The 17,861-nt window shown below is 33.4% G+C and overlaps 1 protein-coding gene across 2 annotated transcripts; it reads left to right on the top strand.

The window, feature by feature from the left end:
* Positions 1-11,384: 11,384 nt before the first annotated feature.
* Positions 11,385-17,861, top strand: ATG12A (Ubiquitin-like superfamily protein). Of its 2 annotated transcripts, XR_009440847.2 has the most exons (6): positions 11,385-11,466; positions 11,606-11,664; positions 16,138-16,206; positions 16,288-16,350; positions 17,435-17,574; positions 17,680-17,861. XR_009440847.2 is itself a non-coding variant. In XM_059602175.2 (5 exons), exons 1-5 carry the CDS (start codon positions 11,433-11,435, stop codon positions 17,492-17,494), a joined length of 285 nt encoding a protein of 94 aa, XP_059458158.1. In that variant the 5' UTR covers positions 11,385-11,432; the 3' UTR covers positions 17,495-17,861. The 2 variants fall into 2 exon arrangements, 1 of the variants encoding a protein (XP_059458158.1); XM_059602175.2 differs by having other exon boundaries at positions 17,435-17,861.

Below are 17,861 nucleotides of genomic sequence, written 5' to 3' on the forward strand. Positions count from 1 at the left end.
TGTATAGCCTTCAAAAAAGAACAAAAAAAATCTGGTAAATGTGTATTTAATTCTAACATGTGTATAGTATACTCACATATGTAGAATGGATTTTGTATTGAAAAAAATGGAAAATTGGTTTTAATGATGAGTTGTAAGTAGCTTGGTGATGAGATTGAAAACATTTTGGGTAGGTATGTAGAAGAAAAACACAAATATATTGGTCACTCGACATGTTTTTTGTTAGTAAATTGGACGAAATCTGTTAATATGTCATGTAGCGCACTAATAATATTACGACATAAATAATTTTAAATAAAAATATAAAATATAAAAAATAATAATAATTTGGCCACCCCAACTGTGGGTCTACTCCCATGGCATTAGATTAGATGATTTGTTAACACATGTTATTTCGTGAAAAACGCCGTACTAGTTGTCTTAATCTTTTTTTTTTTTTTTTTTTTTTAAGAAAAATCATTCTTTATCTCATTAATAGAGAAGTCAAGAACATTAAAACTCTTACAATCACAGAACATAACGTTCTGAAAGATACTAGCTGAAGCTAAAAGATCAAAATCGAAACTAAAAGATCAAAGCAGTAGCTAAAAGATTACACATCAAAGACGCCAAACATTCGCTAACCTATAACTAATATTTAGTTGGAATAACAGATATACGCTAGGCAGATACAAACTAATGCATAGGTAGTAGCTCTTATTCCTCCACCCTGGGATCAAAAGGACCCCATGCCGACATACATCCTCCTCGACCTGAAAGTCAGAATATTGTTTACATCTACAACCCCATGGGTTTGGACCAAAATAACAAGCGAGCAGATCAAAAGAGATGACATAACCTTATTACAAGCAATAAAAAAAATAAGGAAGATACAGGAAAAGCAATACAACCCAACCAAAATACAGGAAAAATCAAAGCAATACAACTGAAAATTAAAAAGCAGGAGCACAATAGGCAGATGACTGTAGCAGTAGCCGGAAGAAAAATAGGATCACACTTTTTTTTGTTCCAACCAAATATCAAAAAATATTATTTTTAGAGTCTCAATCAAACAATAAAAAGTTAATATTTTTTTATAAAAATATTTTGGACTGTTTGCCCTCATAAACTATTTGGCGTCATAAAAGCCAATTACCGTAATATTGCTTTTAAGGTAAAGAAAAAGGAGCCAAACCCATCGCTGTCAAATAATAGCCTTTGACGAACTGACAAATAGGGCTCTCATTTTGCAGCCTCTGTAAAAATAAATAAATAAATAAATAAGTCAGTTCTATTGAATTACCTGGAATTATAATTTTTTTTTAAGTCCTAATTAAGAACGACAAATCAGCAGCTACTTGACGAAATTAAAATCATTATAATTTTTTGATAACGGCTTATATTATTCGTTATGAATTAATTAAAAGAATCTCAACTCAAAACCCAAGTGCTACTTGACCAACTTAAAATCATTATCATTTTTTTATTATTATTATGGATTATTATTAAACTTAATTAGGTAGTTAAAACTGAGAAAAAAAAAAAAAAATTGAGGTGTCATCTTTTCTCGCGTCTTAACTTAGAGATTTATCTCAACCAGGGTTGGGGGTGGCCGTGGCCTACAAGGCCACCTCAGCCTTACGGGTGGCAATCCCATCGTTGGCGAGTGCCCCTTCATTTTTTTTTTTTTTTAGATTTGATTTTTAATAAAATTATTTAAAAAATGTGATGTGGTAAAAATATTGACATGACACCAACAGACAATACAATTTTGGATAGAAAACCAACAAAATGATCTATTTCACATTTTCGAAGAACTTATGCAATTAAAACTAGGAAAAAAAAAATGAAGGTGTGATCTTTTTTGTGGTATTAACTTAGGGATTAATCTAAAAAATTCTTTAAATATTTTTTTACTAATTTCTCATTGTACAAGGCCCCATTATGATGTGCTACATCATTCAATGATACTTGATTTTGGAACACCTGTAGCATGAGATTCTTATAAGTCATCAATTAATTATTGGCGAATAATGATTCTAAATACTAATTTTTTTTTTTTTTTTAAAAAAGGAAAAATCATTGCGGTCTCATTAATTGAAGAATGATCACGAGCATGAAGCTCTTACATTGCAGAGCATAAAGCTCTGAAAAAATCATAGCTGAAGTTAGGAGGTTACATGTAGCACCCCAAATTTTAAAAGTCTTATTTTAGAGATATTAATTTGATACTAGGATTATATTAATATTCATATTAGGCAATGATATTAATTCTTGAAGAATTTATGATATTATATGAATGGTAATTGGAGATTGGTAGTTGTATAATAGCAAATGAAAGGTAGAATAGTAAATGGAAGGTAGTTGAAATAGTAAATGGAGGGTAGAATTGTAAATGAAAGACGGAATAGTATTTGGTTTTTTTGCTATAAATAGAGCTTCCCCCTTCACAAATTTTACCACTCCTCCCCCTTCTCTTCCACATATTCTTCCTTCTTCCACTTTCTACTCGGTCTTTCTTTTTTCTGAGAGTATTTACACAAAGCAGAGAAAGAAAAGGCGAGACAAAGCGCTGCAAGAAAGAAAGAACACAAGAGAGAGAGAGAGCTAGCAGAGAGATGGTGAGAGGCAGAGTTAGAGGGAGAGGCAGTGAGACGAAGATAATTTAGAAAAAGATGGAGACTGAGAATCAAAGATTAAGAGGGAGTTTTTGGAGATAGTGAGAGATATTGAAAGAAAGAGACTGTGCGGAGCAGAATGAATGAGTTTCAACAAGTAATTGCTTTTGATGATCCATTCATGTAATCCACTGTAAGTATTCTTACTTACTGAGAGTGATATTGATATTCAATAATATAGATCTTTGTAGTTTTATTAAATGTCTGGCATTTTGATATAATTGTTTCAACAATGATTTATATTATCGTGAATTAATTGACTCATTACTTTATAGTTTTTGTAGTGCTTGCAGGAATGGAAAGTCAAAGTAATTATACAGTTGTGATTAGAGCTTCATATTTGAGATGTATAGAGGTTCTAAGTTGGTGAAGTTTGTCTAGAATTTATACAATCAGATAGATTTGTATAAATGTCTTATTTAGCATAATTGTGGGTATTTTGTATAAAGAAAGTATTTTTAAGAGTATTGTTTTGTATTGATAGATTTTAGATTTTCTGCTGTGTAAGATTATTTCAGCGTAATACTCAATTTGTTTACAAGATAAAAGAAGAGAAATATCAGTATGTTACATTTCAACATCATAAATACATACATAAGAATCTTACATTCGAAACCTATCTATGACATTAACATCCGCTAACCATGACTAATCTTCAGTTGTAACAATAGGTCTGCTCCTGACAGACTCAATCCGATGTATAGGTAGCAACTCATCCTCATCAACTCGCAAGCCAAGAAATTATTCACATCTTCAACCCAAATGGCCAGGACTACAAAATACAGGGAAGACGAAAAAATACACAGAAAATGAAGAAAAGGAACAAAAGCCCACAAAACACCACCGGAGGAAGGTTGTCGGATGATTCTGGCCAGAGCGCGAAAAAAAACACGAACAGGCGTGTGCGAGTCACAATCTGTCATGGGGTTGCCGGAATCAGAAGCAATAGGAGCCTTTAGAAGCGGGCGGGGCTGGTGTTCGCGGTGGAGAGGCACGTGTTGAGGTGGGTCTAACGGAGGGTCGTAGATTGAGCTTTGAACAGTTCGTTCCAAGAGCTCCATCAAACCCGTAAAAAGACACGGCAGAAATGGTGAACGGCATATCCGGCGCGGTACGGTGGAGCTTGAGCTTGTAACAAAAGAAAAGTAAACAAAAATAAAGAAAAAAGGGGGAGGGGGGGAAGAGTCGGGGAAGGGAGAGGGGGGAGGGGGAGAACAAAATTTCCCCCCCTCCCCGAGCTATACGGCACTCTCTACTAGGGTTTTTTCTCTTACAACACAAATTTGGAATTTTACTAATTTTTTATTTACTCTTGTATCATAGACATTGTCACATTAGCTCAAAAGTAGAAGAGTAAGATAGAAAATGTGTATATAGCATTACTCATCAGGGAAAAAAAAAATCCATTTTATAGTTGGATCCGTTTATTGGAAATTTATTATTATATAAAAGTTAAAGCATCCACATCCAACTCAACAAATGTTTATCTAAAATTTAGCTAAATTTTTTTTTAGCTACCTGCTTTTCCAAGCTACTTATACTCAACTTGACATTTTAGTTATTCACTTTCAGTAGTTCATTTAAAATATTCAATTTTTTTTTCTTCAATCTATTTTCACTATTCCGAATAGAAAATTAGCTACTGAATTTCGTAGCCAAAGTGGCAAAATGTGGAGGTTCTTTTGGCTATTTTGGCTAAGAAATGCTATATGCATCTCAAAGTGTTTACTGAGCATTCACAATAGAGGAGCCAATTTTTTGTGCAAAATAGCTCCTCAAAACTCACTTTATCTAGTTTAACTATTGATTTTTTAAAGGCTTCCTACATCCAATTTGCTATATTTTTATCTATATCATTTAAATATCTTTTTATTAAAAATTGTGAAAGAATATTCTCATAATGATTTCTTAAAAAGTGGAAAAAAATTTGGGAAAAAGGGAAAATAGGTGAGAGAAACAATAAAAAATAAAATGGCTCCCTTGAAAGTACTGCTACATGTAACCTTTTTGTTTTTTTGGCTAATCCAATCAAATATCTTTTTTTTTTTTTTTTTTTTTTTGTTAATCCAATGTGGGAGGTTTTTTACAAATCAGATTAATCATTTTAGATAACGGTATTATTTGGCTCCTCCATTAGGAATGCTACAAATAGTGAAAATTGTTAGAATATATGATGTGAGATTTGATATTATGAGAATATCTTTGTTTTGATTGTAATTGATAAAATAAAATCAAAAATATTCAATACTGATTTGATTTTATCAATTATATCATTTTGTATTCTCTCCACATCCCTAGATATAGGGAGCATCTGTATTGTAAACAAATCATTCAATAAGAGCTTAATGTAACCCTTTACGCTTTATCTATGGACGTAGGTCATATACCGAATCACATAAAATATCTTGTCTATTTTATTATTTCCGCATTTAATATTCATAGTCCCACGAATTTTCTTCATAGTATCAGAGCCTACCAAAGGACAAATAAGGGCTCACACTACTTACCTCGTGACAAAGACCAGGAAAAATATCGGTCTGCACGTGAGGGAGGGTGTTGAGAAATAGTCTCACATTGTCTGTGGACAAGATCTTGGGCATGTTTATAAGGAATTGACAACTCTCTCTTATTGAACCGATTTTATGAGATGAGTTAGGTTGAGGAATTTCTTCAAAAATTACAATTATTGTAAAATGTACAAAATAATCCGTCCAAAATTTCATAATGATTTCCATAGAGATTGGTGTTTGAAGGAGTCCAAGATTCTCCTATAATGAAAAGAGAGTGAGAGAGAGAGTAGATGATGAATTTTTTATTTTTTATTATATATTTTTGAAATCATTAACGCATTTCATTAATAATAAAAAGCTAACAACAATTACAACGTTCAATCATTACAATACCAATGACACATTGAGACGCTTCTTCTATATGAATCACTTCATCTCCCACTAAAAGTATTAGTTTTACAAGCATGTATATGAGCGGCTCTATTAGTCTCCCGTCTGGGACACCACCATTGATGAAAGGAATTTAGCACAATTCAGGCATCTTTTTTCAAATGATGATGAGCTGAGTAGGGTAGAGATGAATACGAGTTATCATGTAAATCTTTTTTCAAATGATACGACCCATAACTTTATTTATTACGCTTTCGGATATGATTTGATGATAGGGCCGAGTGGATGGATGTTTCTCTCACTCTTAACTAACTCACCATGAATATTTTCTGTCTTTTTTCTTGAATTGGATTGTTGATTTGATAATACGAAATTGTCCCATTGAAAATTGATGACCAATGAGCTACGTAAAAAGAAAAGAGACACCCACTGACTCTTTCTTTTTTGGTGACGTGGTATGCCCACCGACGTTTTATTCCAGCTAGTTTATGTTTTCTTGTAGGACTTTCTTAAAGGATTATAATAGTTTCACCCTTCTCTCTCTCCTTTTTGTGTAGAAAAAACTTTAGCTGGCAGCAAATTACTGGCCGATGTCAAAGAAATTATCAGACATATGAAAAAATTATTATTAATAATAGAGGAAGTGGATGAGATTACATTTAGGTATGCAATTGTAGCGCAAATAGAAAAGCAAGGAAATCACTGTCTAATTGAGAAAGTTTAGATGGACCGAGCAATGACTAAGGACGTTATTCACCAGAATATACTGCAGATCTAAGAACTAATTAGAACAGTACTGACATTCAAAGAATTAAACAAAGCGTAGATCAAATTTGGATGGAAGAAATTTCTCATTCTACCTATAATATTGTTTTATAGAGAAATATGCAAAGACACATCGTCATAAAAAAAAAATTTTAAAAAAAAGTTTCACCCTAATATTGCTTCTAGTCTTGATGCATGCAAAAGTTATTCATTTTAACAAATTAATTAACACATTTACGCTAATTAATTATCAAGAAAACTTTTAAACATTTTAGTTATATATGTGATTGTACGTCAAAGGTAACAATTAAAACATCTTAACTCTTAGAAGAATATACTTTTAGACATTCTAGTGGTAGCTATCATGTACTCTCAACCTTTTTAAGCACTCACTTCACACGGATCAGATAAGATATTGAATTCGTCAACCGGTGTGGTTCTAAAGAATTATTTGTAACAAAAGAGAATCAAACTTTATATATATAAGGGTTCTGGCCTTATATTAGACAAAGAAAATTATTTTTGTGTAAAAGAAAGCTTGGGTTTGGTCTTAAAAGCAAACATAAAAGGAATTGGAGTGTTACGTTGCCTAATATTTGTTTGTTAGTATAAAAATGGGATCCCCTGGAATATGCAAGCTCTTTCAAAATCACGCATGCCCAAATGCCCAATGGCAGATTAAAGGCAAATAGACTTTTGAGGTCCACTTGCTGTCACATGTTTCAATTTTCTATCTCATAATGGGATCAATCATCAATTGATATTGATTAATGACAATCCAAGCGAGTAATGTAGACTTTTTAACTTACAAATAAATAAATAAATAAAGGGATAACTTCAATTTAAATCTTTTAATTTTCACATGGTTTGATAAGTCATTCAAATTTCAAAATTTTTCAATTTGAATCTATGAACTTTCAATTACAGTCAATTTGAACCCATCCGTCATATTTTAAACGTTAAAAGTGAGACAATGACGTTTATACCCCTAAATTTTTTTTATAAAATTTCAAATTTATCCTTAATTTCAAATTAAAAATTATTTAAAAAAAAATAACAAGGTGACCCACGGTTGGGCCACCTTGTGACCCTTTTTTTTTTTTTCAAATATTTTTTTTTTCTTTTTTTTTTTAATAAAAAGAAATTTGAAGGGTAATTTTGTCTTTTTAGGGGTTTTAAAGGCAAAAATTGACAGATGGGGGTAAATTGTCTGCAATTGAAAGTTCAGGGGGTTCAAATTAAAAAGTTTTGAAGTTCGGAGAGCTTGTCAAATCACATGGTAATTCTGGGGTTTAAAGTGAAGTTACCCCATAAAAAAATGTAAACTTTGTTTCGGTTTCTAGAAAATTTGAATTGAAATGTCTAGCTCATGCTAAACATTGATTCTGCTACTTGTTCAACTGAGAGCCTCTTACTATCCTACTCCTCAACACTAACCTCTTCGTTCTCTAAAAAAATGAAAAAAAATATAGGGGGTCAGTCGATTCTTAGTAAGAAAATGGATTATTCATATAAAATAATATTTATAAAGTTGAAGTGTAAGCATTTAAAAATTTAAAACACTATGAAATAACGTTTGTCACATAGACGACATTCCCCTTTCATTTGATTTCTTGTTGTCATATCCAGGGACAGAACCAGAAAGTTTGATCGGGGAGCCAAGGTATATGAAGAGAAGGGAAAGTAGAGGAGAGGGGGAGTGGGTTACAGTAATGAAAATAAAAGAGAGGGAGTGGGCCAAAAACTTTTTTGGGCAGGGGAGGGGGCCAATGAGCTTAAAATAATTTTATTTTTCCTACCTAATTTTTTTTTTTTTTTGGGAATTGGTGGGACAAAATTTTTTTTGGGCAGGGCCAATGGGCTTTAAATAATTTTTATTTTTTTTTACCACCTAAACTATTTTTTCTAAGAAATTTGAGGCGGGAAGGGGGCATGGGCGCATGGCCTACCCTGGTCCCCCCTAATTCCGTCACTCGTCATACCACTGATCAAACATTTAGAACATATATATCATTCATCATACATAAACATTTGTAACTTGCCATCATCATGTCATTCATAATCACTTGATAAAAAATCATACATAAACATTTGTAACTTGCCATCATCATGTCATTCATAATCACTTGATAAAAATATTGTCTATACATACCGTAATAGCAATGATTTTGCAACTATTAACATTCATTAAGTTGCAAATTAAGCAACTTTTCATAAATATGAAATCAAACATAAGAACATTGAAACCATGTTTAGGTTTTTATAACCACCACTTAATTAAGCAACATACTTTATACATAGTATAAAAATAGTGATCATTTTGTAAACTATGATGTACTGAAATAATTCATTCTAGTTAATCATTTAAGAAAAGAAAATTCATTAAATAAACATGCAATTTGGAAAACGCAATCCCCTAATTATCTCAATAGTCTTCTAAGTGTCACTTATGTCACCTTTTTTGAACAAAAGACATAGAGATTCTGATTGCGTGATTCAAACTCATGCAATTTGCTAAGAATGCATTTAAGTAATCATGCATCAACTATATGTATGCTTATTTGACTCGAGAATCTAGGGTTCATAAGTCCCTTAGATAACTTCCAATCATCCCTATACTTTACTTTTAAAGAGCTATCAAAGGTTATATATTAGGAGAAAATACATTTTACTTCGTGAACTATCCACCCATTTACACTTTTAACAACAATGTTTAAAAAGTTACACTTTACACCCCAAAGTATCTGATATTAACATTTGACTTCATGAAGTACACTTTACTCCCCTAAAGTATTTTGAATTGACACTTTACCCCCCTAAAGTAACTAAGTTTTGGGAGTGAAGTGTCAACTCAGGGGGGTACAGTGTCAATTCAAAATACTTTAAGGAGTAAAGTGTATTTCCCCTTATATAAAAATATGTGATAATCTACGAGGGCTAGTAATCTTGGATCCTATAATTCACTTATGTTAGATTTACACTCACAGAAATTCAGCAAGACCTAAATCAAATCATTCTTAATATGTATCGATCGCTACAACATATTCTAAAACCTTTTTTCGATATCTTTTGAAACACAACAAAATGTTTCGTGCGTAATTCGTAAAAGTTAAAACCAGGTTCTAGAGTTCTATCAGTGTTTCATGCGAAAGGAACAATAATGGCGTTGAAAGAATCCTATTGATTTGAAAATAAACAAATCAAATGATCCAAAAGCATCCATTTGTTTAATTATCGATCGTGTTTCCTGTCGTTATGTTTTCCTTTGCATTATTATATACCAAAACTTGTCTAACTTGTTCTCAAGGGGTAGCTCAATCTGTTGGGGACCACGCTTTATAAAGCGGAGGTCACTAGTTCGATCCTCCCTCCCCCTTTTGTGTGGACATGTCAAAAAAAAAAAAAAAAAACTTGTTTAACCTTAATGGGAACCACATGCCCAGCTGGCTAGCTAGCTTGTCTGTCTCACTGAATTTATAATTTTCTTTCTGTCTATGTATACATGTTTTTTTTTTTTTTTTTTTTTTAAAAAAAAAAAAAAAAAAAAAAAAAAACATTTTACCCCTCTGAATTATCCACTCATTTGCACTTTTAACTCCAATATTTAAAAAGTGACACTTTATTTTTTCAAAGTATATGACATTAACACTTGATCCCCATAAAGTACACTTTATCCCCTGAAGTATTTTAAATTGACATTTTACCCACTTAAGTTGACACTTTACTCCCCCAAAACTTCATTACTTCGGGGAGTAAAGTGTCAACTCAAAATATTTCAAGGTGGTAAAGTGTACTTCATGGGGGTCAAGTGTCAATGTCAAATACTTTGGAGATAAAGTGTCACTTTTTAAACATTGATGGTTAAAAGTGCAAATGAGTGAATAGTTTAAGTGTATTTTCTTCTTCTTTTTTTTTTTTCTTCCCTTTTAGGTAATTATTGCAGCGCACAAGCTTCCCATCCGGATCTATTCTAGATCCGATTCGTGTCCAAATGGGAATTGGGATGTATTAATCTATGTTTATTCTAATTCCTATATAATTCAAAACAAAAACAAAGTTTAATTAAGACATAAAGCAATTGAAATATACGTGCACTAACACATCAGGTTAAAAAATTATCCTAGTGATAATTTTATTAAACATGCATGAGTGCGACCTGATATTATTATATATTGCTGATTAATCCATTTCTGCGTGAAATAATTAAGAACGAAAGCACAGAATAATATTCCATTAGGCAAGCGCCAATAATGTTTATCACATGGCCGGCAATGTGACAAGTATATAATAACTGATGCTACGGTCCAATTATTTAACAAGCAACAAGTTAGGCACATGCATATAATAATATTTGTGTTTGTTGAAGCATATTTTTGGATAATTAGGCCGGCGGCGATTGATGGGTTACATGCAAAACAAGAAAAGTACTCACCGAAAACCACTAGTTTTAAGGGATCATGAGAGCTTTCAATGCTTAAGTCAGTAAATTTGTTTGAGAGAAAAAACGAAATGGACAGAGTTTGGGGAGAGAGAGAGCAGTAAAATGACACGTTCCTTTCAGAAATGTCATATAAAGCGATAACTAAAGCAAAGCCAAGGCCCAAAGGGCAAGAGACCTATTAGCAAGCAATTGAGACGATAACCAAGTGGATGCTGATGAACGATAAGCACTGATCGATAAATTCTAAAACGAATCTGATGAAGGGTAGACCATCCTGATGAGTTCATTTTTTTTTGAAAAATTAAATAATTCTGAGGTACTTTTAGAATTTTGATTTAATTTTAGTGAAAGGATAATGTTTTGTCGCCAAAAAAAAAAAAAATAACGATTTCATTTCAAACTTATTGTATTCTTAATAATACTCATTTTTATTTCTAATGTGCTCTAAAATGTATATGATTAGGCCTAACCAGTTGGAAGGTGCAACCTAACCCAAATAGCCCGGATTTGGACTTCCAGGGCCCAAATACTAACAGTGGAAAGCCCATAACCCGTCGAAGCGATGAAATATCCGTGGAAGGAATCGCAATGCCCCGCTTTAGATCTGACCCAAAACTCGGCATTTACTTGAGAGAGAAAAAAAAAAAAAAAAAAAAAAAAAAAAAAACTATGGCTGCTGATTCTCCGAGTTCTGTACGAAAAGGTAAGCACCCAAAAATCTCCAAGAAAAACCCAATTGATAATTACTGCTCAATCTTTCAGTTTTTGAGCTTTGTTAATGGTGGTGTTTTTGTGTATTTTATTTTTATTTTTTTCTGTTCTGGGTTTTCAATTTGCTGCAGTGGTTGTTCATCTCAGAGCAACTGGCGATGCGCCTATACTCAAACAAGCCAAATTCAAGGTATTCTTTAAACGGCCTTAGTTTGAATTTGCTTTTATTTTAATTTCTGAAAAAAGTATTTAGGGGTGACTATGGTTTCGTAATAATGAAGAACCTCTTTTAAGGCAGGGACACTTTATACTCATCCCTGTTGGGTAAACCTTGGATTCGTGCAAAGTGTCCCCTGCACACGGATTGGGTAATAATCCGACTTTGCTGGTGGTTGCCCCAAGGAATGGTTTGCACTAAAGGGAATTCTAACCTTAGATTTGATGGGAATGCCATCAAGACCAAGGTCCTTACCACTTGAGCTAACCCCTTGGTTTTTGGGCAAATTTTTAAGAGGTTCTTTTTAATATTTTAGGGAAAATCATACTTTACAATCTCAACCTATCACCATTGTTGCAATTTCCCTACAAAATTCAATGTAAGCAATTGACCCTTTAATCTTGAAGAATTATTGCAATTTGTCCCACCATCCAAATTAGACATTAAATACATAAATAGGAAAAATGATTGAAATACCCCTTAACAATCTGAAGTATATGAACACTAGCCCATAATTACAATCAGTACACTTCCATTTCCTTTTTTTTTTTTCAATTAAAATCTGTCTCTTATTTACTCAATTTTTGGGATCAGGGTTTACAGGGAATGGGGAAGGAGCAGATACCAAATTAGGCTTAAACATAAATGTCAATGAGAAAACTATCATCTGCTGTGTTTAGGGGCATTTTTGTTATTATTATTTTTTTTTCTAGTTGTCCTATATTTAACGCCTAATGTAGACAGTGGAGGTACATTGCAACAATTTTTAAACAAGGGGACTAGATAGTTTAGAGGGCTAAAGTGTAATTTTTCTAATCTTTTACATTTGAAACTATTAGAAGTAAGAATTTTGTTGCAGCAATGTGTATTAGGTATACTTTTTCTGTCTTATGTTCATATACTACAGATGTGGAATTCTGTTTGTGCAACATTGAAAACTTATCACACAAGATGGTGGTGGTCATATGTTTGTTTTGTTATTTGCATCTAGCCTTGAACTTGACTTGTAGGTATTGTGCAAATTCAGTGGATATGTCTTGGATGGTCATATGTTTTTATTGAAAATCTTCAAATATTATAACAATTAAAACTTTAACTCCTTTTCAATAAAAACATCCTAATCATGTTGTTCGAATTTGTTTAACAATATATATAAAATTCACAACTAAATCAATACTCAATGTGTGATGGTACCGATAGTGTGAAATTGCAATTAATCGATCAAATGCAAGATATATAAAGCATGATAATCAATACACCATAAATAAGCAATCATCATACAAAGTCAACGAGGATTTTTGTTAACAAGGAAAACCCAATCACTAGGAAAAACTCTGGGACTTAGTCCAACACAAAATGATATCACTGATAAAAGAAACATATCAAGGCTTATTAAACTCACATATAGACTTACTAATGACTAAATTTCCTCCGAGACTCTTTCTATACTCTTAACGTTTGTTCACCAATCAATAACCTCATGTTCTTTGCTTCTTTGTTCGTCGAAATCTCACACCGAATCCACAACTTGTTTCTCTGCTCACTCACACTTTAGCGTTTTTGGATTCTACTCTCTGGACTTCCACCGCCATATAGAGGAATTTGTTTCTCTATGGCTTTAGGGAATAACTTATAAAAGGTTTTCTCTTTGGGACATGGATGTGAAAAACATAGATTCTCTTTATTTTTTTCTTCCAAGTTTTCACACTAAGAACCATTGATCAAAGATCAATGTTGTTTGATGTCAGGTCATTCTGTAACGTACTAATTCTCCATGAGAGTACTGCTCTCCCTTGGAGGAGTCTTTGGTGAAATAATTTTCCTTTGCAAGTGGCCTTTTTTGCTTTGTTGACCGCGTTAGGAAACGCTATGTTCAGTCTTTATGGGCTATATTAGGTTCTACTTATACAAGTAGTAGACCTCTTTACCTATTAGAAAGGGTAGTCTGGTAGTCCTCATAGTGCTGCAGTGTAGAAGTTGGTACCGTCCTACCTGATGTGGTGTATATGGAGAGAAAAAGATATTGAAGTTCTAAAGGTGTATATGGGGCTTGCTTTAAGGCCAAGTCCATTTGGGATGACATTGTGGAAAAGATTGATCGCAGGTTGGCTAGTTGGAAAATGATGTATCTTTCAAAGGGGGGTAGGGTCACTCTTATTAAGAGTACTCTTTCTAATCTTCCTACGTATTTTTTGTCTCTCTTTCCTATTCCTACTTTTGTGGCTAAGCGTATAGAGAAGCTTTAATGTGATTTTTTATGGGTGAGATAAGTGAAGAGTTCAAGTATCATTTGGTCAGCTAGGCCAAGGTTTGTTCCCCCATCTCTGAGGGTGGTTTAGGGATCCGGAACTTGAGAGTGTTCAATCGAGCTTTGTTAGGGAAGTGGCTGTGGCATTATGCAAATGAGAGAGAGGCCTAGTGGAGAATCGTTATGGACACCAAGTTTGGTTCTGAGTGGGGTGGGTGGCACTCCATTGACACTTTTGGGCTGCATGGGGTGGGGCTTTGGAAGTATATTAGTAGGGGGTGGTGGTTGTTTGCTAGCCATACCAGATTTGATCAAGGAGTTGGATCCATAATCAGATTCTAGGACGATGTGTGGTGTGGAGCATCAACTCTCAAGGAAGCATTTCTGGGCTGCCAGTGTGAAGGATGCAGCTATTGCAGTTAACATTGATCTTACGAGTGGGACACTTCAATGGAATGTGAGTTTCAATTGGTTGGTTCACGATTGGGAAGTGGAAGTGATAGCTTCTTTCTATACTTTGTTGTATTCCCATAGAATGAGAAGGGAAGGTGAGGACAAAATTTGGTGGGTTCCCTCTTGTAAGGGGAATCTAATGTTAGATCATTCTATAATGTTCTTGCATTTAAAGAGGCTAGTCCTTTCCCTTGGAAGAGTATTTGGCGTACAAAGGCTCCTTCGAGAGTGGCTTTCTTCGTATGGACGACGGTGTTAGGGAAGATTCTTATAGTTGACAATCTTCAAAAGAGAAATCTTATTGTCTCTTGTATACTCCCGGTGTACTAGGGTTGCGCCCCTCTGCGCTCTTAATCTATATATCTTTACTTATAAAAAAAAAAGAAATCTTATTGTGATCAATAGATGTTGTTTGTGCACATCGGATGGGGAGACTGTAGATCACCTTCTTTTTCACTATGAGATTGCCTGTTCTTTATGGTATGCTATTTTCAGTCATTTTGGGTTGTCTTGAGTCATGCCTTGAAGTGTGGCGGATTTGTTTGCTTGTTGGTGGACGGAAGGCCGTTCTCAGAGTGCTATTGTATGGAAAATGGTTCCTCTCTGCTTCATGTGGTGTTTATGGTTAGAGAGGAATGTAAGATGCTTTAAGGACTCTGAGAGACCCCTAGGAGAGCTCACGACCTTTTTCTTCTATACTCTTTTCACATGGACAGCTATTTGGCTTGCTTCGTTAGTGATTAGTTATCCTAATTTTTTTGTTCTCTTTTCTTCTTCTATGTAGGCGTTCTCTTATATACTTCTTGTGTATTAAGGTTGCGCTCCTCTGCGCTTTTTAATATATACAACTTTACCTATAAAAAAAAAGAAAAAAAAAAAAAAAAAGAGATTGCGAGATGACAGTGGTGAAATTAAAATCTTTATTCTTCAATACCTTTTACCAATGGACGACTGCCGTGGATTGCTTTCATTTTTCTAGCTGTCATGATTTTCTTGACTTTTTTTTTTTTTTTTTTCTCCTTCCGGTGTGGTGTTTTCTTGTATATTTCTTATATGCTTGGGTTGCGCATTTGTGCTTTTTAATGAAATTCATTTACTTATAAAAAATAAAAAAGTTTTGTCCCTCTCTTCTCTCTTGTAGAGATTCTTAAGAACACTTGAATTTCACTCTCTCTAAAAGAACACTTTGAAAAGGATCAAAAAAGTTGTTTGCTATTGTGAGAGTGAGACCGATATATAGATTTTCTTGAGAAACCCCTAAAAGTCGTGTTTACAAAATTTCAGTCACTGCATCGGTCGACCCTTTTCTACTTCAATCAACCGATCTTTCAATCATGCTTTGACCAATGCAATTTTTTACTCAACCCTAACGAGTTGGGTCGATTGTCAAGGTAGCCTAATAAACTAGAACTTCAGGTTTTATCAATATGATCTCCACAAAGCCAGATCTTTGGAAAAAATTAAAAAGTTTTCTATTACATTAATACAATGGCGGCCACCATGATCTAACCAAATAAGCCAATCTTGATATTGCATTAATATCCAAATCATAAAATAGCTTGATTTGAGGTCTAAGATTTCTTTCTTTTTCTTTCTTATATATTTTTAGTTAGGTGCTTTTGTATATTTTCCTTTTTATGGTTCTCTCTTTAAGGAAGCCTAAATTTTACTATCTGAAAATTTCTTCTGTTTGAAATTTATATTGGATTCTTGGTATTCATTTGTTGAACTCTTTGGTATGGAAGATTCCTGGAACTGACAAGTTCGCTAAAGTGATTGACTTTCTATGCCGGCAGCTTCATCGGGAAACATTGGTAAATGATTTCTGGTGTTGTTTTCTTGTATTTGTTATAAGCTTTGGGCCTCAGAATAATCTCTTGTTCATTATTTTGTAGTTTGTCTATGTCAACAGTGCATTCTCACCAAACCCAGATGAATTGGTAATTGATCTGTATAATGTAAGATGCTAAAACTTAATTTATTTTTCTTTTTATTTTACCTATTGGTTCTTTTGTTGTGGTTGTGAATAGATGTTTGCTATACTGGGAATTTACCTCATTATGTTTCATTCTTGTATTGTCCTCTGTCCAATTATATAAAATATCTACTATTCTATGGTTTCGTTTTCACATGTTGATGAATTGGTCCAAATGCATTATAAATGTAATGCATCAATGTAGTATACTTTTTGTTTGAGTAAAAGCTATAGTTGAAGACAAGGAAATGACTTTGATTGAACTCAGTGTATGTTTTACCTTTTTGAATATACCTAATCTATTTTGTGCTTTTGAATTTCTTCTGTATGATAGATATAGAAGGAATTTGTTTATGGAGTATCCTATCACTCTTAAGCACACTGCATTTCATTGTATAAAATTTAGGCAGACGACAAGGGAGCTGCATTCGGTTCTTATTCTTGTGGACATCATGGTTAAAAGAGCCATGTTTTGGGTTTACTTATCCACAAATGTTTGAATGGCGGTTGATTCTGGCTGGTGATGTGTATAATATTAATGATCAACGTCTTTTTCCATCTACTTTAATTTATGTGGTCTGATTTGAAGTGTTTTGGAGAGTGGGGTTGTGAATTTGATTTATTGTTGGGCATGGCATTCTTCACCAAAAGCCTCTTTTTCTTTTTCTTTTTCATTTTTCTCTTGTTTTTTTTTTAAAAAAAATAAAAAAATAAAATTGTCCTGTCTTTGATTGAGATGGCTATGTGAGCCTAATAGAAGTATTAATGAAATTGAGGAGTTATTCTGCTCAGTTTCAAAAGTGACCAAATAAAAATTGGAATAACAATTATTGTTAGGGATAAAGGTTTCTGCAAGATTACTGGGAAGATGCTGTTAGTTTTTCCTAACAAGCAAGGATTTGAAATCGTAGTTATTTTTGTTGATTGTTTTGGTTAAGTCTTCAGTACATGTCCACTCTGATGCTTCCATTTGACTATTTATGACCAACTTATTATGTGCTTATCTATTAAATGTTATGGCTAGTCTGTATTTTACCAGGATGTAAGTATCTTCTTGGCCATTGCAGAATTTTGGTTTTGATGGTAAGCTGGTGGTCAATTATGCTTGTTCCATGGCATGGGGCTAACTAATGGTGATGGGTTCATGTAGTAAGTGCAGAGTGACTCATTGTCTCTTTCTTCTGATTTCTCCTCGGTCTGATAATTGGTAAGGAAACAAACAAAAATGGCCCCTCTCCTTTTTACTTTTCCTATCACTGATTTTAAGAGGTTGCATGTTTCACCGAAAACTTGGATGATTATTTCCATACAGACAAGGAAACAGGATTTGCTGGTATATTGAAGATTATGATTAGGATCTGAAGAGTGGAACTGAAAGTTTATATCATAATGATTTGAGTTTGACAAAGACTTTATATAAAAGGTGTAATTTCCTGTTGATTGTCATTTAACTGTTGATTACATTTTGATAATATAGCCAAAGTTACAACACAA

Source organism: Corylus avellana, chromosome 6 (genome assembly GCF_965113065.1).
Source record: "Corylus avellana chromosome 6, dhCorAvel1.hap1.2, whole genome shotgun sequence".
In the NCBI taxonomy this organism is placed as follows: Eukaryota; Viridiplantae; Streptophyta; class Magnoliopsida; order Fagales; family Betulaceae; genus Corylus; species Corylus avellana.

What these genes read in the sequence shown, in the direction of transcription:
- ATG12A (XM_059602175.2), top strand. Translation starts at nt 11,433, where the DNA reads ATGGCTGCTGATTCTCCGAGTTCTGTACGAAAAG. An exon ending in TCCGAGTTCTGTACGAAAAG is followed by an intron (nt 11,467 to 11,605) that starts GTAAGCACCCAA and finishes AATTTGCTGCAG; the next exon opens with TGGTTGTTCATCTCAGAGCA. An exon ending in TCAAACAAGCCAAATTCAAG is followed by an intron (nt 11,665 to 16,137) that starts GTATTCTTTAAA and finishes TTGGTATGGAAG; the next exon opens with ATTCCTGGAACTGACAAGTT.